General features: G+C 42.8%; 1 protein-coding gene across 1 annotated transcript in view; it reads left to right on the forward strand.

Annotated features, from left to right (window-relative positions):
* The first annotated feature begins 3611 nt into the window (after positions 1-3611).
* Positions 3612-15847, forward strand: part of LOC138972724 (uncharacterized) — a 32007-nt gene continuing 19771 nt past the window's right edge. The window contains exons 1-7 of the mRNA XM_070345380.1: positions 3612-3875; positions 4870-4932; positions 5742-5865; positions 7736-7823; positions 9187-9529; positions 11015-11359; positions 12618-12680. Of these exons, the coding sequence (XP_070201481.1) occupies positions 3873-3875; positions 4870-4932; positions 5742-5865; positions 7736-7823; positions 9187-9529; positions 11015-11359; positions 12618-12680 (1029 nt within the window). The 5' untranslated portion in view covers positions 3612-3872. The remainder of the gene's footprint in view (positions 3876-4869; positions 4933-5741; positions 5866-7735; positions 7824-9186; positions 9530-11014; positions 11360-12617; positions 12681-15847) is intronic.

The following is a 15847-nucleotide window of genomic DNA, read 5'->3' on the forward strand; positions in this document are numbered from 1 at the left end:
CAGGTAAACAGAGAGCAAAAACAAAATCAGAACACAACCAAAATTGGTTACAATGATACGACGGGCGCAGTGGCGTGGTGGTAAAGACGTCGGCCTCCTAATCGGGAGGTCAGTCGTGAGTTCGAATCCCGGTCGCTGCCGCCTGGTGGGTTAAGAGTGGAGATTTTTCCGATCTCCCAGGTCAACTTATGTGCAGACCTGCCAGTGACTTAAAGGCCAACATCCAAAAGAATTTTTCTCCTGGAGCGACCTAAACTTGAACCCGTCGCTATTCTTGCATGTCTGTTTACTTCGTGCTGCACGCAAAAATCGAGCGACTTCCTTGCTGCGTGGATTGACGAAGCTATTTTATTCTCGTGACTGAAAACACTGCAGTGCGTGCAGTTTTTGACGAGCCGCAGGAGCGGCGACTCATATGGTTTCGGCTCGAAAGCTGTCTGTGGAGGCTGCGTGCTATAATTAGCTGACCTGCTGCGCGAGCAGTCACTGCAGAGTTTTGAGATAACTTTGTAACACGTTTTATTTTATGCTCCTCAAGAATACAACTTTGGGCAACGTGCCACGTAAAACTACACGCAACAAGGATTCAGTAGGTACCAAACATGCCTTGGTCAGAAGTAGAATGTAAATGAATCTTTATAAAGAAGTAGGCTACTTCAAACGACAGCCACAGCCACGGTTGGGTTCACGGCATCAAACCGATGCGACTCTCCGTCATATCATACACGTAATCTATCAAATAGATGACTAATAAACATGTAAACTACATGTATACGTCTATCGTCGGACATAAGAAAGGAGAGCTTCCCCCGGGCCTGTGCATGTGTTGTTCGTTGTGCGTGTGTAAATGTACACAACAAACTGACGACAAAACTGAGACAGACCTCTTTCGCTTCAGTCTTGCAGAATTTAAAGACGAATACAGGTAAATCGTGCATTATACTAACTGTTTGGTAAAAGTATCAAACGTTTCTTTTTATAAATAAGTGGCAGGCTTACAGGAATACAAAGAGGCGCAAGTTGAAAGTAATGGATATATCTCTGGAAGATGCCATCAGTCCAAGTTGTCAAATGAAATCAAAGATGACAGAAACAGAAGTTTTCCATACAAATGTTGGTGTTTCAAAGGAAGTTGGCATTCTTTCAGATAATGATATAGACGAGGTGGCTGTTTGTTATGAAGTTTCAACAAGCCAACATTCAAATGATTTTACTTCATCTACAGATTTTTTAAATTCAGCACTTTATAACTGTCATTATGAACTTGGAATCAGAGAGAGACCGTCTTTCCATTGTCATTCATGCCATAGATTTTTGTTTCAGAATCAATGTTTCACATGGCGTTCACAAGAGAGCATGCGAAGTTTCCGACAGTCTTTAGGATTTGTAAAAAAGGCCGTGTTTTGCTGTACATGCAAAAACTACCTGTCAAAAGGGAAAGTGCCTGACAGATTGCAACAACATTCCTATTTTAAGCTCAGCCACACGCCGACATGGAAGTTCAATGGTACTTTCAAACTTTTTCTTCTCTTCGTCGTATTTGATTTCTTTCTATTTCACAAGTCGAGTGCATATGATTTTGGCTCGTGTTCATCGTGAGATGGACTTAGTTTCTTGTATTCTGTGGGTTCGACAGATTAACTAAATGTTGTAATTTCGCCTTACGCGACTTGTTCTCTTTCTGTTGGCAGCGTGTAATGCAGCTGGTTAGAAATTAGAGTATTATTTTGCAAAGTGTGTACCAAAAGTTTGTCATGAGCTGCTTTAGGTTTGGGGTGTGGGTTGGTTTGATATTTCCTCCTTGGCAGATCAAATCTGTATTCATTTTTGATGTCAGTTGTGTCTTATTTTGTGAAAGGAAACATGCAGACTGACTGAACGCATATATATAATTATGTAACTCATAAACACATGGGTGTAGTTATGTTCAAGAACACACACACACACACACTCACACACACACATACACACACACACACACACACACACACACACACACACACACACACACACACACAACTGTGTAGATGTATCGTACACCTGATATATTAAATTGAAGTTCACGAAGAAATCGTTTTTAGTTCTGTGTCATTCAACATCTATCAGACAAATTGAAACTGGTACAAATATTCAATAATGTTGCGATGTGGAAATGTATGGCATTCCGTTTGTCAAATAATTATTTGGATACTTTTTCATGTTTTTTTCACAAATGGACATGATATCGCAAAAGATAGACAACGGCAAGATCATTCAAGTATGGACATGCTTGTTGATGTCTACTTAGGCGATGCTCAGAACACTAGTTAGATCTTCCGAGATTAAAAAATGACGATGATCTGTAAACAAACCAGGACAAGGAAAGAAAGACAAAACGTATTTGAAAACAAATCATACTATACAGATTGACAAACTGAAACTTCGAACTCTGTTGATATTTCACGGGAGATGAGGTATGGTGCAAACGTATATAATCATACTGACTACATTTTGTTACGTACTCATCAACAACAACAAAAACCGATATAACCAAAGGCACACACACACACACACACACACACACACACTTTGCTGGTTTGCTGATCAATGTCACAGGAAACGAATGAACAACAGAAAGCGTGATGAATTCCTGGCCAGAAATCAGTCACAAAGACCTGAAACGGTCTGCTGAATGGAACTGGTAAATGTACACATTTGAACTGCTGTCAAAATTACTGTGTAATACGATATTCGGGTTTTAAAATTGGTAGCAAATTACAACCAATAATGATGTTTTTTGCTTCGGCATTGAAGCAATGTTCACTATTTACTAACAAAATAATTACGAAATAAACACAAAACCAAATCAGTGAGGCAGAGGGGACAAAAAGCCGAGCCGCGGGGGTGTGTGTGTGTCGTGTGTGCGTGAGTGTGTGTGTGTGTGTGCCTGTGTGTGTGTGAGTGTGTGTGTGTGTGTGTGCCAGTGTGTGTATGTGTATGTGTGTGTGTGTGTGTGCGCGTGTGTGTAGAGCAATTGAGACCAAACTACTGGACCGATCTGTCGAACCCACAGAATAAAACTGCACGCACTGCAGTGTTTTCAGTCACGAGAATAAAACAGCTTCGTCAATCCACGCGGCAAGGAAGTCGCGCAATTTTTGCGTGCAACACGAAGTAAACAGACATGCAAGAAGAGCGACGGGTTCAAGTTTAGGTCGCTCCAGGAGAAAAATTCTTTTGGATGTTGGCCTTTAACCCCCTTCGTTTGTACACGCAAGCACACGACCAAGTGCGCACGGAAAAGATCCTGTAATCCATGTCAGAGTTCGGTGGGTTATAGAAACACGAAAATACCCAGCATGCTTCCTCCGAAAACGGCGTATGGCTGCCTAAATGGCGGGGTAAAAACGGTCATACACGTAAAAGCCGTGGGAGTTTCAGCCCATGAACGAACAAACACAGAGGTAAACAGAAAGCAAAAACAAAATCAGAACACAACCAAAATTGGTTACAATGATATGTTCGCTTTATATCTACACAAGAAGCAGCCAGGCTGAAAATTGTTGTCATATATGTGTCAGTGTCCAAGTCAGTTGAAGGAATTAAGCTCTTATCCCAAGAGTAGCGGGAGAAAGGATATATCACTTGAATAAGAATAAGTAAAGTACCGCTTGAAAACTGGTCTCAACTCAAGGAAAAAGGGACGTAACCACTTGAATTTTTGGTGGAAGGGACTACTCTCTGACCACTTCCGCTAAAAGTTGTTACAGTGTTGCAAAGAGTATCCAGTGTTGGTTCTTAGAGTGTTGTTAGTCTCTCCCGTTGTCTGAACTTATGCCACTCTTTAACTGTCATCAATTTTGCGTGTACGGAATTCATGACAGAAACGCATAATGGTAAGACTTTGCCCTACTATATTTGATAAGATTTAGATTGTATTGCTTGTATGCATATATTACGGCTTCCCAGTCCCACTCCCGGGTTGTGTTCACTGCTTGGTAATGTTGAACTGTAACATTGTAAATTCATAGCGCACAATCAAGTGGAATTATTGACTTATTTTTGATCGAACAATTTTTGATACATGTATTTCAACTTAGAAATTTGATTCATCTTAAAATGTGTCCCTTCTCATTCCAGGGACGTAACCACTCATGTTTTCAAAGATATCAAATTTTGGGGTGAAATCTATTAAATCTCACCACAAATTTCCTTCACTTGCAAGAAACTCACATGCTTTTCATCCTTGAATAAGTTTACTTCTTTAATTTGACCCGGAAAAAACATTTCAGTCTTGAGTATTATATAAATGATATATCGAGTGAGGAAGCTGACATCCGAAGAAATTTGACATCGCTACACTGGCACTGACGGTGGTTACACATGGTTTCATCTACTATAGTGCGCCCTGCGCCATTGGCGCACTAGTAAATCTGAAAATGTCCCATCACAATTCCCTTCAGTGCGTCAAAAGGCGCATTGAGATTACGTACCACTGCGCCACCAAATGTACACTTTCCATCAGATTACACACACACACACACACACACACACACACACACACACACACACACACACACACACACACACTGCACACACACACACACACACACACACACAAACAAACACACACACACACACAAACAAACAAACACACACAGATAACACGCTATAGCGGCTAATTCTCAGATGGCACCATATTGCACCATTTTGCATCTTTGGTCAAAAACGCAAACATGCATAGATCTTTGACGCTTCTTGCCTTCGACTATGTCCCATCGGAATTTAGTTGAGAGGGACAAGTGTCCCATTGCCGTTTTCTCCCAGGCAAAACCCTGGTTACACTTATGGTATCTTATTTACTTTTATTTGATCCCTTTCTTTAAATAGGCAACAGCAGACAACCACAGTGGACCGAGTGGTAAACCTGCATCAAGAAAGCCGCTGTTTCAGGTATTTATCAAGTTCATTTCTGTCTTTTCTTATTATTTCTGTCTTACTTTTTGTAATTTGGAACTCAAAGATAAATTTTATTTTTCAAAGTTACATTAAATTAATATTGAGTAAGATAAAAATCACATCCCACAAAATGATTATCCTTGTCCTGCTGCACAAAAATGTGCGTTATGCAAAAGTGATAGTATTGACTCAACTGAGCCAATAATTATAAAACTGTCTGTCTTTAATACTCTTACTTTATAATAACCAGTCATTATAATTGTATGTGAGGAAAGGGATGTGTTTTCTGTGTGTTCATCCTGTGTGTGCGTATCATCGTATGTGCGTGCAAGTATGTCAATGTGCATGCACAGGTTTTTTGTTAATTACAATTGTCACTAAACGCTTATATATATGTGTCTGATTGTATTAGGCATGAAAATTCTCCGTATTTTCCGTATTTTTGAAAAAAATAAACCGTATTTTTTTCCTTTTTTTTTTCCGTATTTTTCCTTTTTTTTTTTTTTTTTTCCCTAGTCATAGTTATAGTAAAATAGTTTTGGGGCCATGTTTGAATCCAATTTTAAGGCTCAGATAGCCCCAGATTGCACCAAATTGCACCCTTGAAAAAAAAAAATTCCGGGGTGGCATGCCCCCGGACCCCCCTAGAAGTCTTGACGTGCGAAACTTGGCGCTACGCGCCTTCGAATTTTGGTTTCAGTATTTTTTTCTTTTACAGTTTTCATGCCTGTGTATTTCTCTATCCATCTATGTGTGTGTGTGTGTGTGTGTGTGTGTGTGTGTGTGTGTGCGTGCGTGCGCAGTTATGGAGTGAAGAAGAAATTACAAGATTGCAGGAACTTGCAAGCAGCACTCCAAACCGAACCCATCAGTTCTTCAGTGAATGTGCAGAAAAACTCTCCATAGAGTTTTTGACACAAAGGACAGGTAAATAAGATGTCCTTATACTTTAACATGTAGAAAAGGGTCTCATACAAACATGGATGTTGCTTCATTTTTGCGACAAAATATCCTAACCTAATCAACATGAATAGGACATGGTCAAGAATCTGTCAAGGAGTCTAAAAAGTGTTACAATTTTTAGACTTTTTTAAACCTCCTTAAATTTACATGAATAAACATCTCGGTACTCCTGTCCTTCAATTGCAGCATTTGATTTTCCAGTCAAGTGTTCGGTTTATCAAATATTTGCAGATAAAGCACAAATGATTGTATGTTACATTTACACCATAACATAATTTTACGGTGCTGTCATTTTCTTAGGTTCAGCGTTAGGCAACTGTTTCACTATCCAATGGCTTGATGGCTGAATGTAGAGTTGATCTGTAGTAAAGCAACACTTGAAAAAAGTTGCTCCTGCCTCAATATAAGCAAAATCATTTATCCGTTAGTTACTTTACACCAAAGCTCAGAATCAAGGATACAATTCAACATTTACCTATTTACACTGTTTTTAAAACCAATGAAATTCTCTATGGTCAGGTATCGGTCAGATGTCCTATCGTACTTTGTAAAGGGCGGACAGAGTTGGATTAAATTTTGCTACCATCGGACAAGGCGCTTGCACTTCATTCATTTAGATGGCAGAGCTGGTCCCATAAATCGATGATGATGTGTATGCCCACAATGTCGGGTACATAAACTGTCACTTTGAAATTTGTGAAGCCGGTCAAATGTGGTCAGGAATCTGTCAAGGTGTCCAAATGCAAAAATCCTGTTCTGGATACTTTTATCACTTTGTATTTTGTTCTGTTTTTAAATGACTACAATATAAACAATACAGTTATGAAGTATTCCTCATGCAGATTCTATCCATACCAAATTTATGTCTGTCAGTCGCCCGGATGCTGAAAAAATTGACTTTGTTCAAGAAAAAAAGCACCTTTTTTGGCACACAAGGCGTTACGCGAAACGCATGGTACATTGTGTATTGAATAACCAAGTTACTGATAAGTGTATCATCTCAATCTAATTTTTAATAGGTTCAGAAATGGATGGAAAAACATATGTTAGATTATTAAAAGTTTGATCTGCAAATAGGTTTTGGATTTTGATTGTAATCAAGTGTATAAAACTCTTGAATCACCTTCGGAGGTACATGTTATCATGACTGATCTCTCAGGACTCAAACCTCTGAGCCCATAAATAGGGTGATCACACCACAACACATAGAATTAATTATGTACAGTCAAAGATGACTGAGTTCCAGCTAAATTAATAGGTTTGTTTGTTTGTTCGTTCATGGGCTGAAACTCCCACGGCTTTTACGTGTATGACCGTTTTTACCCCGCCATTTAGGCAGCCATACGCCGTTTTCGGAGGAAGCATGCTGGGTATTTTCGTGTTTCTATAACCCACCGGACTCTGACATGGATTACAGGATCTTTTTCGTGCGCACTTGGTCTTGTGCTTGCGTGTTACACACGGGGGTGTTCGGACACCGAGGAGAGTCTGCACACAAAGTTGACTCTGAGAAATAAATCTCTCGCCGAACGGGGGGACGAATTCACGCTGACAGCGGCCAACTGGATACAAATCCAGCGCGCTACCGACTGAGCTACATCCCCGCCCAAATTAATAGGTCTATTAAAATATGCTATTGCTGAACGCTAAAGTTTACAACATCATACCTTAACACAAAAGGTTCTCTACAATAGACATTTTCTGACAATAACTCTGTCATGATTTTGGGGGGTTTGGAGGAAACACAGCCCAGTAAATACAATTAGTTTTTCTTGTAAATACTCATTCAACTGCTATTGTTGCTTAGTGAGTGTTGTGACTGTCACTATGATAGGTTCTTCCTGCTCTGCGAAGTATTACGATACCGAGAGGAAGGATATCGCTGCCCACAGGAAGCGCATCAAGACATCAAATGGCAGCAGGTCAGTGTTCACATTTTAATGAATTTGGGTCATCATCATCATCATCATCATCATCATCATCATCAATCTCCTGAGTTGTTGGGGGGGACATGAGGGTCGAGGAGAAAGAAACCCTTCTCCAGGCTGTTCTCTCGGGGACTGTCGCCATGAGGGCCGGGAAGCTGAGCCGCGTCCATTAAATTTGGGTACAATTCTACATGTACTAGGTTCAATAGGCGACTTGCCCTATCGCCCAACGCCGCCAAGTCGCGCGATAAATCTGCAATACCTTGCGTGGTCTTGCGAGATCTGCCTCAAACTGCGGGCATGTTTTGATAGCTCTGTGAGAGGTTGCGTTTCAGTGCAGACACTTCACCTTGAAAATGGTGAATTTGCACTGTGCAGCAGTGGGCTGCAGCAATGTTAGCCGCAAGAATAATCCTAAACTTCGTTTAAAGTACCCAAGCATGGCCCGTACACAAAGAAAAGGCGATTGAGGTTTTTTTTTTTACACAAGCCAGAGAACACTAGCGCTTGTGAAGCGATGGCTGAATTCTCTTCGACGTCAAAATGACGACTGCCATCCCGGTACTCCGTTGTCTGTTCAATAAGTTTTCAGCTTCGGTTTCTTATATCCTGAATATTGTATTTTTCTTTCTTTGAGGTATTTTTGCAACTTTGGTACTTGCAATCGCATGAAAATTCTGCTGTTTGGTAGCCATTGTTTAGTTCAGTGATTGTAGTGTACGGAAGGAACGATAACTCTTGAGAGCAAAAAATGTGCCCGCAGGGAAGTGAACCTTCCTCATTTTTCGCACCGGAGAGCTATCCAAGCGGGGTATTGTGCAAGTTGGCAATTTTCAGGTCAAACAATCAAATTGGTTTATAAGCACATATCCCATGCTAATTTGCGCTGAAGAAGTCCGAGTCAACCAAAAGTGGGTATATTCCCTGTAGGTGGATTTCCTTTAGGCGTTTCATACATCCGGGTGGATTCCCTGTAAGAAAATACTTTACCGCTCAATCTCGCGCCAAGCACAAGTGTGTCGTAAACTGATCTAAATTACCCTAGCATTACTTTCCCTTCCAAAATGGTGATTCGACAGGAGAATCTTTTGGAAATCCTGAATTTGTATGCGGCATTCAGCCATGCAAACATGCTTTGGAAAGAAAGACGGATAATCCAAACAGATTTATTATAGGAAACCCAGCCCAACTTAAATTTATACACGACCGCAGTTTCTGCATTATTGCGATGATGAAACTTTCCAAATTTCCATGCTAAATCTTTAAACTTTGAACACACTCACACGTGTACGCACATTTATACTGACATTATCTGGAACTTCCAGTGCACTGAACCATGAACGCCTTTTTGTTCCAGGCCTCCTGCACTGCCTGCTATGGTGGCATCACTCCAGAACATCCCCTCCCTGAGTCACCTGGACGTCATCACAGGAGACGGCAACGTCTGGATAGCTTTTGAACAGTTTTATCAGACAATATATGACAAGAGTCCCACGCTGTGTCCTCTGCTAAAGGGCAACATGTTGCAATTTCTGCAAAACGAAGAGAATGCTCTGTGCACAAGTGACTCTGAAAATTACCTGATTGCTTTCTGTGCTCTTCACCCATTCTGTTATCACTACTCTACTAAAGTTACATTCTGTGCCAAAGTACTGAAGGAAATGGAGATGTGCCTTCTTCACACACAGAATAACTTGCAGGTGAGAGGCAGATCAGTTGGTAGAGCACTGGACTTGTGATTCTAGGGTCGCAGGTTCCAATCCGGGCTGGGACGGACACGGGTCAACTTTATGTGCAGACTCAGAGACGGTATCCATGTTCCACCCCCGTGTCACCACTGTGGCATGTAAAAGACCTCGGTCATTCTGCCACACCTAAACACGCAGACACCTGGGTAGCGCGACTCTGTTGCTGCTAGCTTTCCACTGGGAGGAAGCGACCCAAATTTCCCAGCAATAGAATAATAAAGAAATGAGAAGAATTTTTTTTTTTAAATCTTCATTCATTTGAAGTGTGGACTGTAAGAATAATTATGACCAGAAAATCTGATAAATTCAAAATCAAAACACAGACAGCTAACGTTTGAAAATTTGGAAAAATAAAAAAAAGAATGGCAAGTGATTGGATCATTTAAATGATGACCAAAAAACGCTTTACAATCACTGTAAATTGGCCCAGTGTTTTGTTTTGTTTTGTTTTTAGAGTGGACAGACAGACAGACAGACAGACAGACAGACAGACAGACAGACAGACAGACAGACAGACAGACAGACTAACACTTATGATACAGATAATGAACTATGCTGAAAAAAATTTCCAACTCAAAAATCAGAGGTCTTAATTAACTTTCCTAATGTTATATCGAGTCTGTATCACGCAAATGAGGTCATTTTGAAAGGTGAGAGGGGCGGGGATGTAGCTCAGTCGGTAGCGCGCTGGATTTGTATCCAGTTGGCCGCTGTCAGCGTGAGTTCGTCCCCACGTTCGGCGAGAGATTTATTTCTCAGAGTCAACTTTGTGTGCAGACTCTCCTCGGTGTCCGAACACCCCCGTGTGTACACGCAAGCACAAGACCAAGTGCGCACGAAAAAGATCCTGTAATCCATGTCAGAGTTCGTTGGGTTATAAAAACACGAAAATACCCAGCATGCTTCCTCCGAAAACGGCGTATGGCTGCCTAAATGGCGAGGTAAAAAAACGGTCATACACATAAAATTCCACTCGTGCAAAAAAAAACCCCATGAGTGTACGTGGGAGTTTCAGCCCACAAACGCAGAAGAAGAAGAAGAAGAAAGGTGAGAGATGTCTCTTTAAACTTGTGATTGACAAGAAAAAGAAGAAAGGCTGGAGAGTATGTCACCGCCTCGCGACATTCTCATGGTTTTTTTTCCAAATATGATAAAAACTTTAGCCTCCAGGTTTGTTTGTTTTTCAAAATATCTTAGGGTCTCTATCTCTGTGTCTGTCTGTCTTTGACGTCAACCTGCCCTCGCGAAAGTGATCAAAAATGTATCAAAGTAAAAGTTTATCTGTAAGTTCAAGGAGTAATAAGACCAGAAGTAACAAACAAACTCGGGGTAAACTTGCTAATTTTAAAGACTTTTTATTTGTGTGTGTTGTGTGTGTGTGTGTCTCATTTGTTCAAATTCCAAGTGCACTGAACCATGAACGCCTTTTTTTTTCAGTTCACTTCAACGATGCCTGCAGCGGTGGCATCACTCCAGAACATCCCTTCCCTGAGTCATCTTGACGTCATCACAAGAGACGGCAACGTCTGGATAGCTTTCAACGAGTTGTACGAGACGCTGGTTGACAACAGTCCTACACCATGTCCTCTGCAAAAGGGCAACATGTTGCGATTTCTTCAAAACAAAGAGAATGCTTTGTGCACAAGTGACTCTGGAAAAGACCTGATTGCTTTCCGTGCTCTTCACCCATTCTGTTATCACTACTCTACTGAAGTTGCATTCTGTGCCAAAGTACTGAAGGAAATGGAGATGTGCCTTCTTCACATACAGGGTAATTTGCAGGTGAGAGGCAGAAGTAATCTTCACTCATTTGAAATGTGGACTGCAAGAAATGTTATGACCAGGAAATCTGATAAAGCATGGTCTTTAAAAGGAGGAATCGAAAAACATAGACTGCTAACGTTAGAAAATTTGAAGAAGAAACAAGTCGCGTAAGGCGAAATTACTACATTTAGTCAAGCTGTGGAACTCACAGAATGAAACTGAACGCACTGCATTTTTTCACAATGACCGTAGTCCGCCGCTTGGGCAAAATGGAGTGAAACTGACGAGCCTGTTCAGCGTGGTAGTGGTTTCGCTGTGCTGCATAGCACGCTTTTCTGTACCTCTCTTCGTTTGAACTTCCTGAGCGTGTTTTTATTCCAAACATATCATATCTCTATGTTTTTGGAATCAGGAACCGACAAGGAATAAGATGAAATTGTTTTTAAATCGATTTCGGAAATTTGATTTTGATCATAATTTTTCCAAATATAACATATTTATATGTTTTTGGAATCAGAAAATGATGAAGAATAAGATGAACGGAAATTTGGATTGTTTTATAAAAAAAATAATTTTAATTACAATTTTCAGATTTTTAATGACCAAAGTCATTAATTAATTTTTAGGCCACCAAGCTGAAATGCAATACCGAAGTCCGGCCTTCGTCGAAGATTGCTTGGCCAAAATTTCAATCAATTTGATTGAAAAACAAGAGGCGAAGCCTTCAAGGCTCACGTAAGAAATCGACAAACAGTAACACAAACTCAATCACTCCGTCACACATACACACACACACAGTAAGCATAGGTGACGACGGTGCAAGAGTGCGAGACACTAGCCTACTTACGGGGCGGGGACACGACTGTCAGATGGCCAGATCGACACTGCGCTTAATTTCGACAGCGCTTCCTCGCGCACACACTGGAAACACGCTGTGCAGGCTTTTTGAGTATAATGCTTTGCACACAGCCCTCCGCGCGCACACACACACACACACACACACACGAACAAACAAACACACACACACGAACAAACACACACACACACACAGATAACACGATATAGCGGCTAATTCTCAGATGGCACCATATTGCACCATTTTGCATCTTTGGTCAAAAAGGCGAACATGCATCTTTGACCCTTCTTGCCTTCGACTATGTCTCATCGGAATTTAGTTGAGGGGGACAAGTGTCCCATTGCCTTTTTCTCCCAGGCAAAACCCTGGTTACACTTATGGTATCTTATTTACTTTTATTTGATCCCTTTCTTTAAATAGGCAACAGCAGACAACCACAGTGGACCGAGTGATAAACCTGCATCAAGAAAGCCGCTGTTTCAGGTATTTATCAAGTTCATTTCTGTCTTTTCTTATTATTTCTGTCTTACTTTTTGTAATTTAATTATTGAGGAACTCAAAGATAAATTTTATTTTTGAAAGTTACATTAATATTGAGTAAGATAAAAATCACATCCCACAAAATGATTATCCTTGTCCTGCTGCACAAAAATGTGCGTTAGGCCTAAAAAAAAAAATAGGTGTGGTTAGGGTAACCCGACCTACCCTATTTTTAGGGGCCGACCCTATAACTTTTTATTACATTTGTCAAAAAAACAAAAAAATGAAAACAAGAAAACGAGTGCAGAAAACACAATGAAAGCGAAAGCTCTCGAGTCGTCATGCAGACGACAGACGATGCAAGGGAAATATTAATAATAATAAATGAGCATTAAATTACATATTCTTACTCCGAATCACATAAAAGCATTGACGCAGTCTTACATGCAAAAGGTCTGAAAAGGCTACCCGTCTTAAACAATTTTAAAGGGGAGCAACCCAACACAAAAAGTGTAAACAGGCAAGGTAGTGACCATCTACCCAGGGAGTTACCTCCCATCTAGGGTTATGTGACGTCACTTCCCCCTGTAAACACCACATGCTGCATACGACATTTCAGCCTACAGCGGAGAGGTCGTCAAATTTTTGGCTCCGTGTGTGGCTGAGTGCTGGTGTTTGTAAGGACACCCACCGGCCGCCTAACCCGTCTTAACAGCTTGCCTTTACGTGTTTGGTGAGCTCTTTCCATTTTGGTCATTATTTTGACAAGAATGTTGTTGTAGTTGCTGACTTTTCGTCCGTTTTTGCGGACTTGTAAAATTTTTTCAGTAACGCATTTTGGGGCTCCATGTTTGCTTGTCAGCTTAGCTGACGGCGAATGTGGCACGGCCTATATTTTGGATAGGTAAACCTTATTTTACCTCTTTACTTGCCTTCTGCTTTGTTAGTTGGTAAGCGCTTCCTTTTTTAGTCATTAGTTTGACAGGAAGTTTGTTGTAGTTGCTAAATTTTCCGTCCGTTTTGGACTTGTTAATTTTCAGTAACTCTTTGTTTGCCGCCTGTTGTCTGCGTCAGCGCGTCTGACGGTGAGATAACATGGCTAGGTGTGTGTCATTGGTCTTTCAGACCATTGGCATTTTTGTTGTTTCGTACTAAGCATGTATAACCGCTTTGTCCGTTACTTATTCTGCCCCAAATGAATTTGGGGGGCAGTTTAGCACGTCTGTGACGTGTCTTGCTTCTTGCTTTCCCTCTCGGCATCGGAGCACGGCGCTCTGGTGTCTATACTGTTTTGCTCTCTTTTTCCAGAGTTTCGCAGTTTGGGAGGTAAGATTGCAGCTTCACACGCCGTCTCCAGCGTTGTACTTCCGCCGGCGGCGGGTGACGGCCACTCTTTGGCTTCCTGTCGGCCACGGCTTCCGGCCGCGGGCCTTCAGCTGCGTCTGCTGCCCCTTTGGGGGGCATGGACGGTAAGTCGAACTGCTCCACTGGCTCTCGTGAAGCCACCGGACGCTCTCTTTTGAGCAACAGTTCTTGGTCGCAGGCTCACTACCTGCAAACTTCCTGCCCGTCAGGATATGCTGCTCGTCTTAGTTCCGATCGTATAGCGAGAGGGCTATGACTGAGCAATGGCGGCTTCCGCTTGCGGGAGTCGTGTTTCTGGGTTTTCCCGGAGGCGAAGGTCAATCTGGCACACCCACGAAGGTCCCTGCTGGTGTCGACTGCAAACTTCCTGCTAGTCAGGATATGCTGCTCTTTCTAGGCCTGATCGCACAGCGTGTACGGCCGTGACTGAGCAATGGCGGCTTCCGCTTGCGGTAGTCGCGGTTCCGGGTTTACCCGGAGGCGAAGGTCAATCTGGCACACCCACGAAGGTCCCTGCTGGTGTCGACTGCAAAACTTCCTGCTAGTCAGGATATGCTGCTCTTTCTAGGCCTGATCGCACAGCGTGTACGGCCGTGACTGAGCAAGGGCGGCTTCCGCTTGCGGGAGTCGCGTTTCCGGGTTTTCCCGGAAGCGAAGGTCAATCTGGCACACCCACGAAGGTCCCTGCTGGTGTCGACTGTGGACTGGCCTTCGGGCAACCGGGCTTCCAGCCCCAGTCCTCGCAGCAGACGCTGCCGCTGTATGCGGCTTCGTCCGTTGCTTAATCTTCTGCTCTTTCTAAGCCTGTTTGCATTGCGTGCACGGCTGTGAATAGGCAAGGGCGGCTTCCCTTTTCGGGAGTCGCGCTTCCGGGTTTTCCCGAAAACGAAGGTCCTCCATCCCGTGCACTCACAGAGGTCATGGCTGGGGTTGACCGTTGACTGGCCTTTGGGCGTTCTGGCCTCGGCCTTAGTCATCGCAACAGGCGTTTCCGTTTATGCGGCTTCGTCCGTTGCTTTTCCGGCTCAGCCCGGAGTTGCCGTTCCTCCCCCTGCTGCGCCTATACGGAGGTCAGTGAGTGAGGAACAGGATACGTCCTACGGACATCCGGACAGTCGTCATTCCGGTTTACCGGGAGCATAGGTCCTCCTTTGCGATTACACTGTGTGTCTCTACTGGAGTTGACCGCGGACTAGCCTACGGGCGTTCGGTCTTCTGTCCTCAGTCCACGCAACATTTGCTTCCGCATTGTGCGGTTTTGTCTGTTGCGTTTCCGGCTTTGTCCGGATGCATTGTTCTCCTTCCTATCACTGTTAGCGAAGTGAGGAACGTCGGCTGGCCTATGGGCATGCAGGCTTTCAGCCTCGGCCGGGACGGTAGTCACTTCACTGGTCGGGTGTTGCGTCTACTGTCTATTCAGTTCTGGTGGCTTCGGATGTTACCTCCTCTTTGTCTTACCCTCTTATGGGAGGGGTGAGACAGGACGGTTTCCGGTTGAACGGGTTTCCGGTTTTCCGGTTATCCTGTTCAGTAGCTTTCCACTTGCAACTGTGACTTCGGTCAGTGTCAGGTCTCTGGGCTATTCTGTTATACAGCCTTTAGCCAGAGACCAGACACGTTCTGTCGAATCTCTCGGCTTCTCTCGAGGCCTCGATGGAGATTACTTCCAGATTTTTTATGGAGGGACATTGGCTTCCTCTTTGGTTGCATTCAGCGATGTCGGACTTCCGTTCCGCGAAGGAGGAGTTTTTCCTACTTCCGGTTTGATAGTCACCTTCAATGTGGGTACCATCTTCCGCAGGTTT

The sequence above is a fragment of the Littorina saxatilis genome, linkage group LG8 (genome assembly GCF_037325665.1).
Source record: "Littorina saxatilis isolate snail1 linkage group LG8, US_GU_Lsax_2.0, whole genome shotgun sequence".
In the NCBI taxonomy this organism is placed as follows: domain Eukaryota; kingdom Metazoa; phylum Mollusca; class Gastropoda; order Littorinimorpha; family Littorinidae; genus Littorina; species Littorina saxatilis.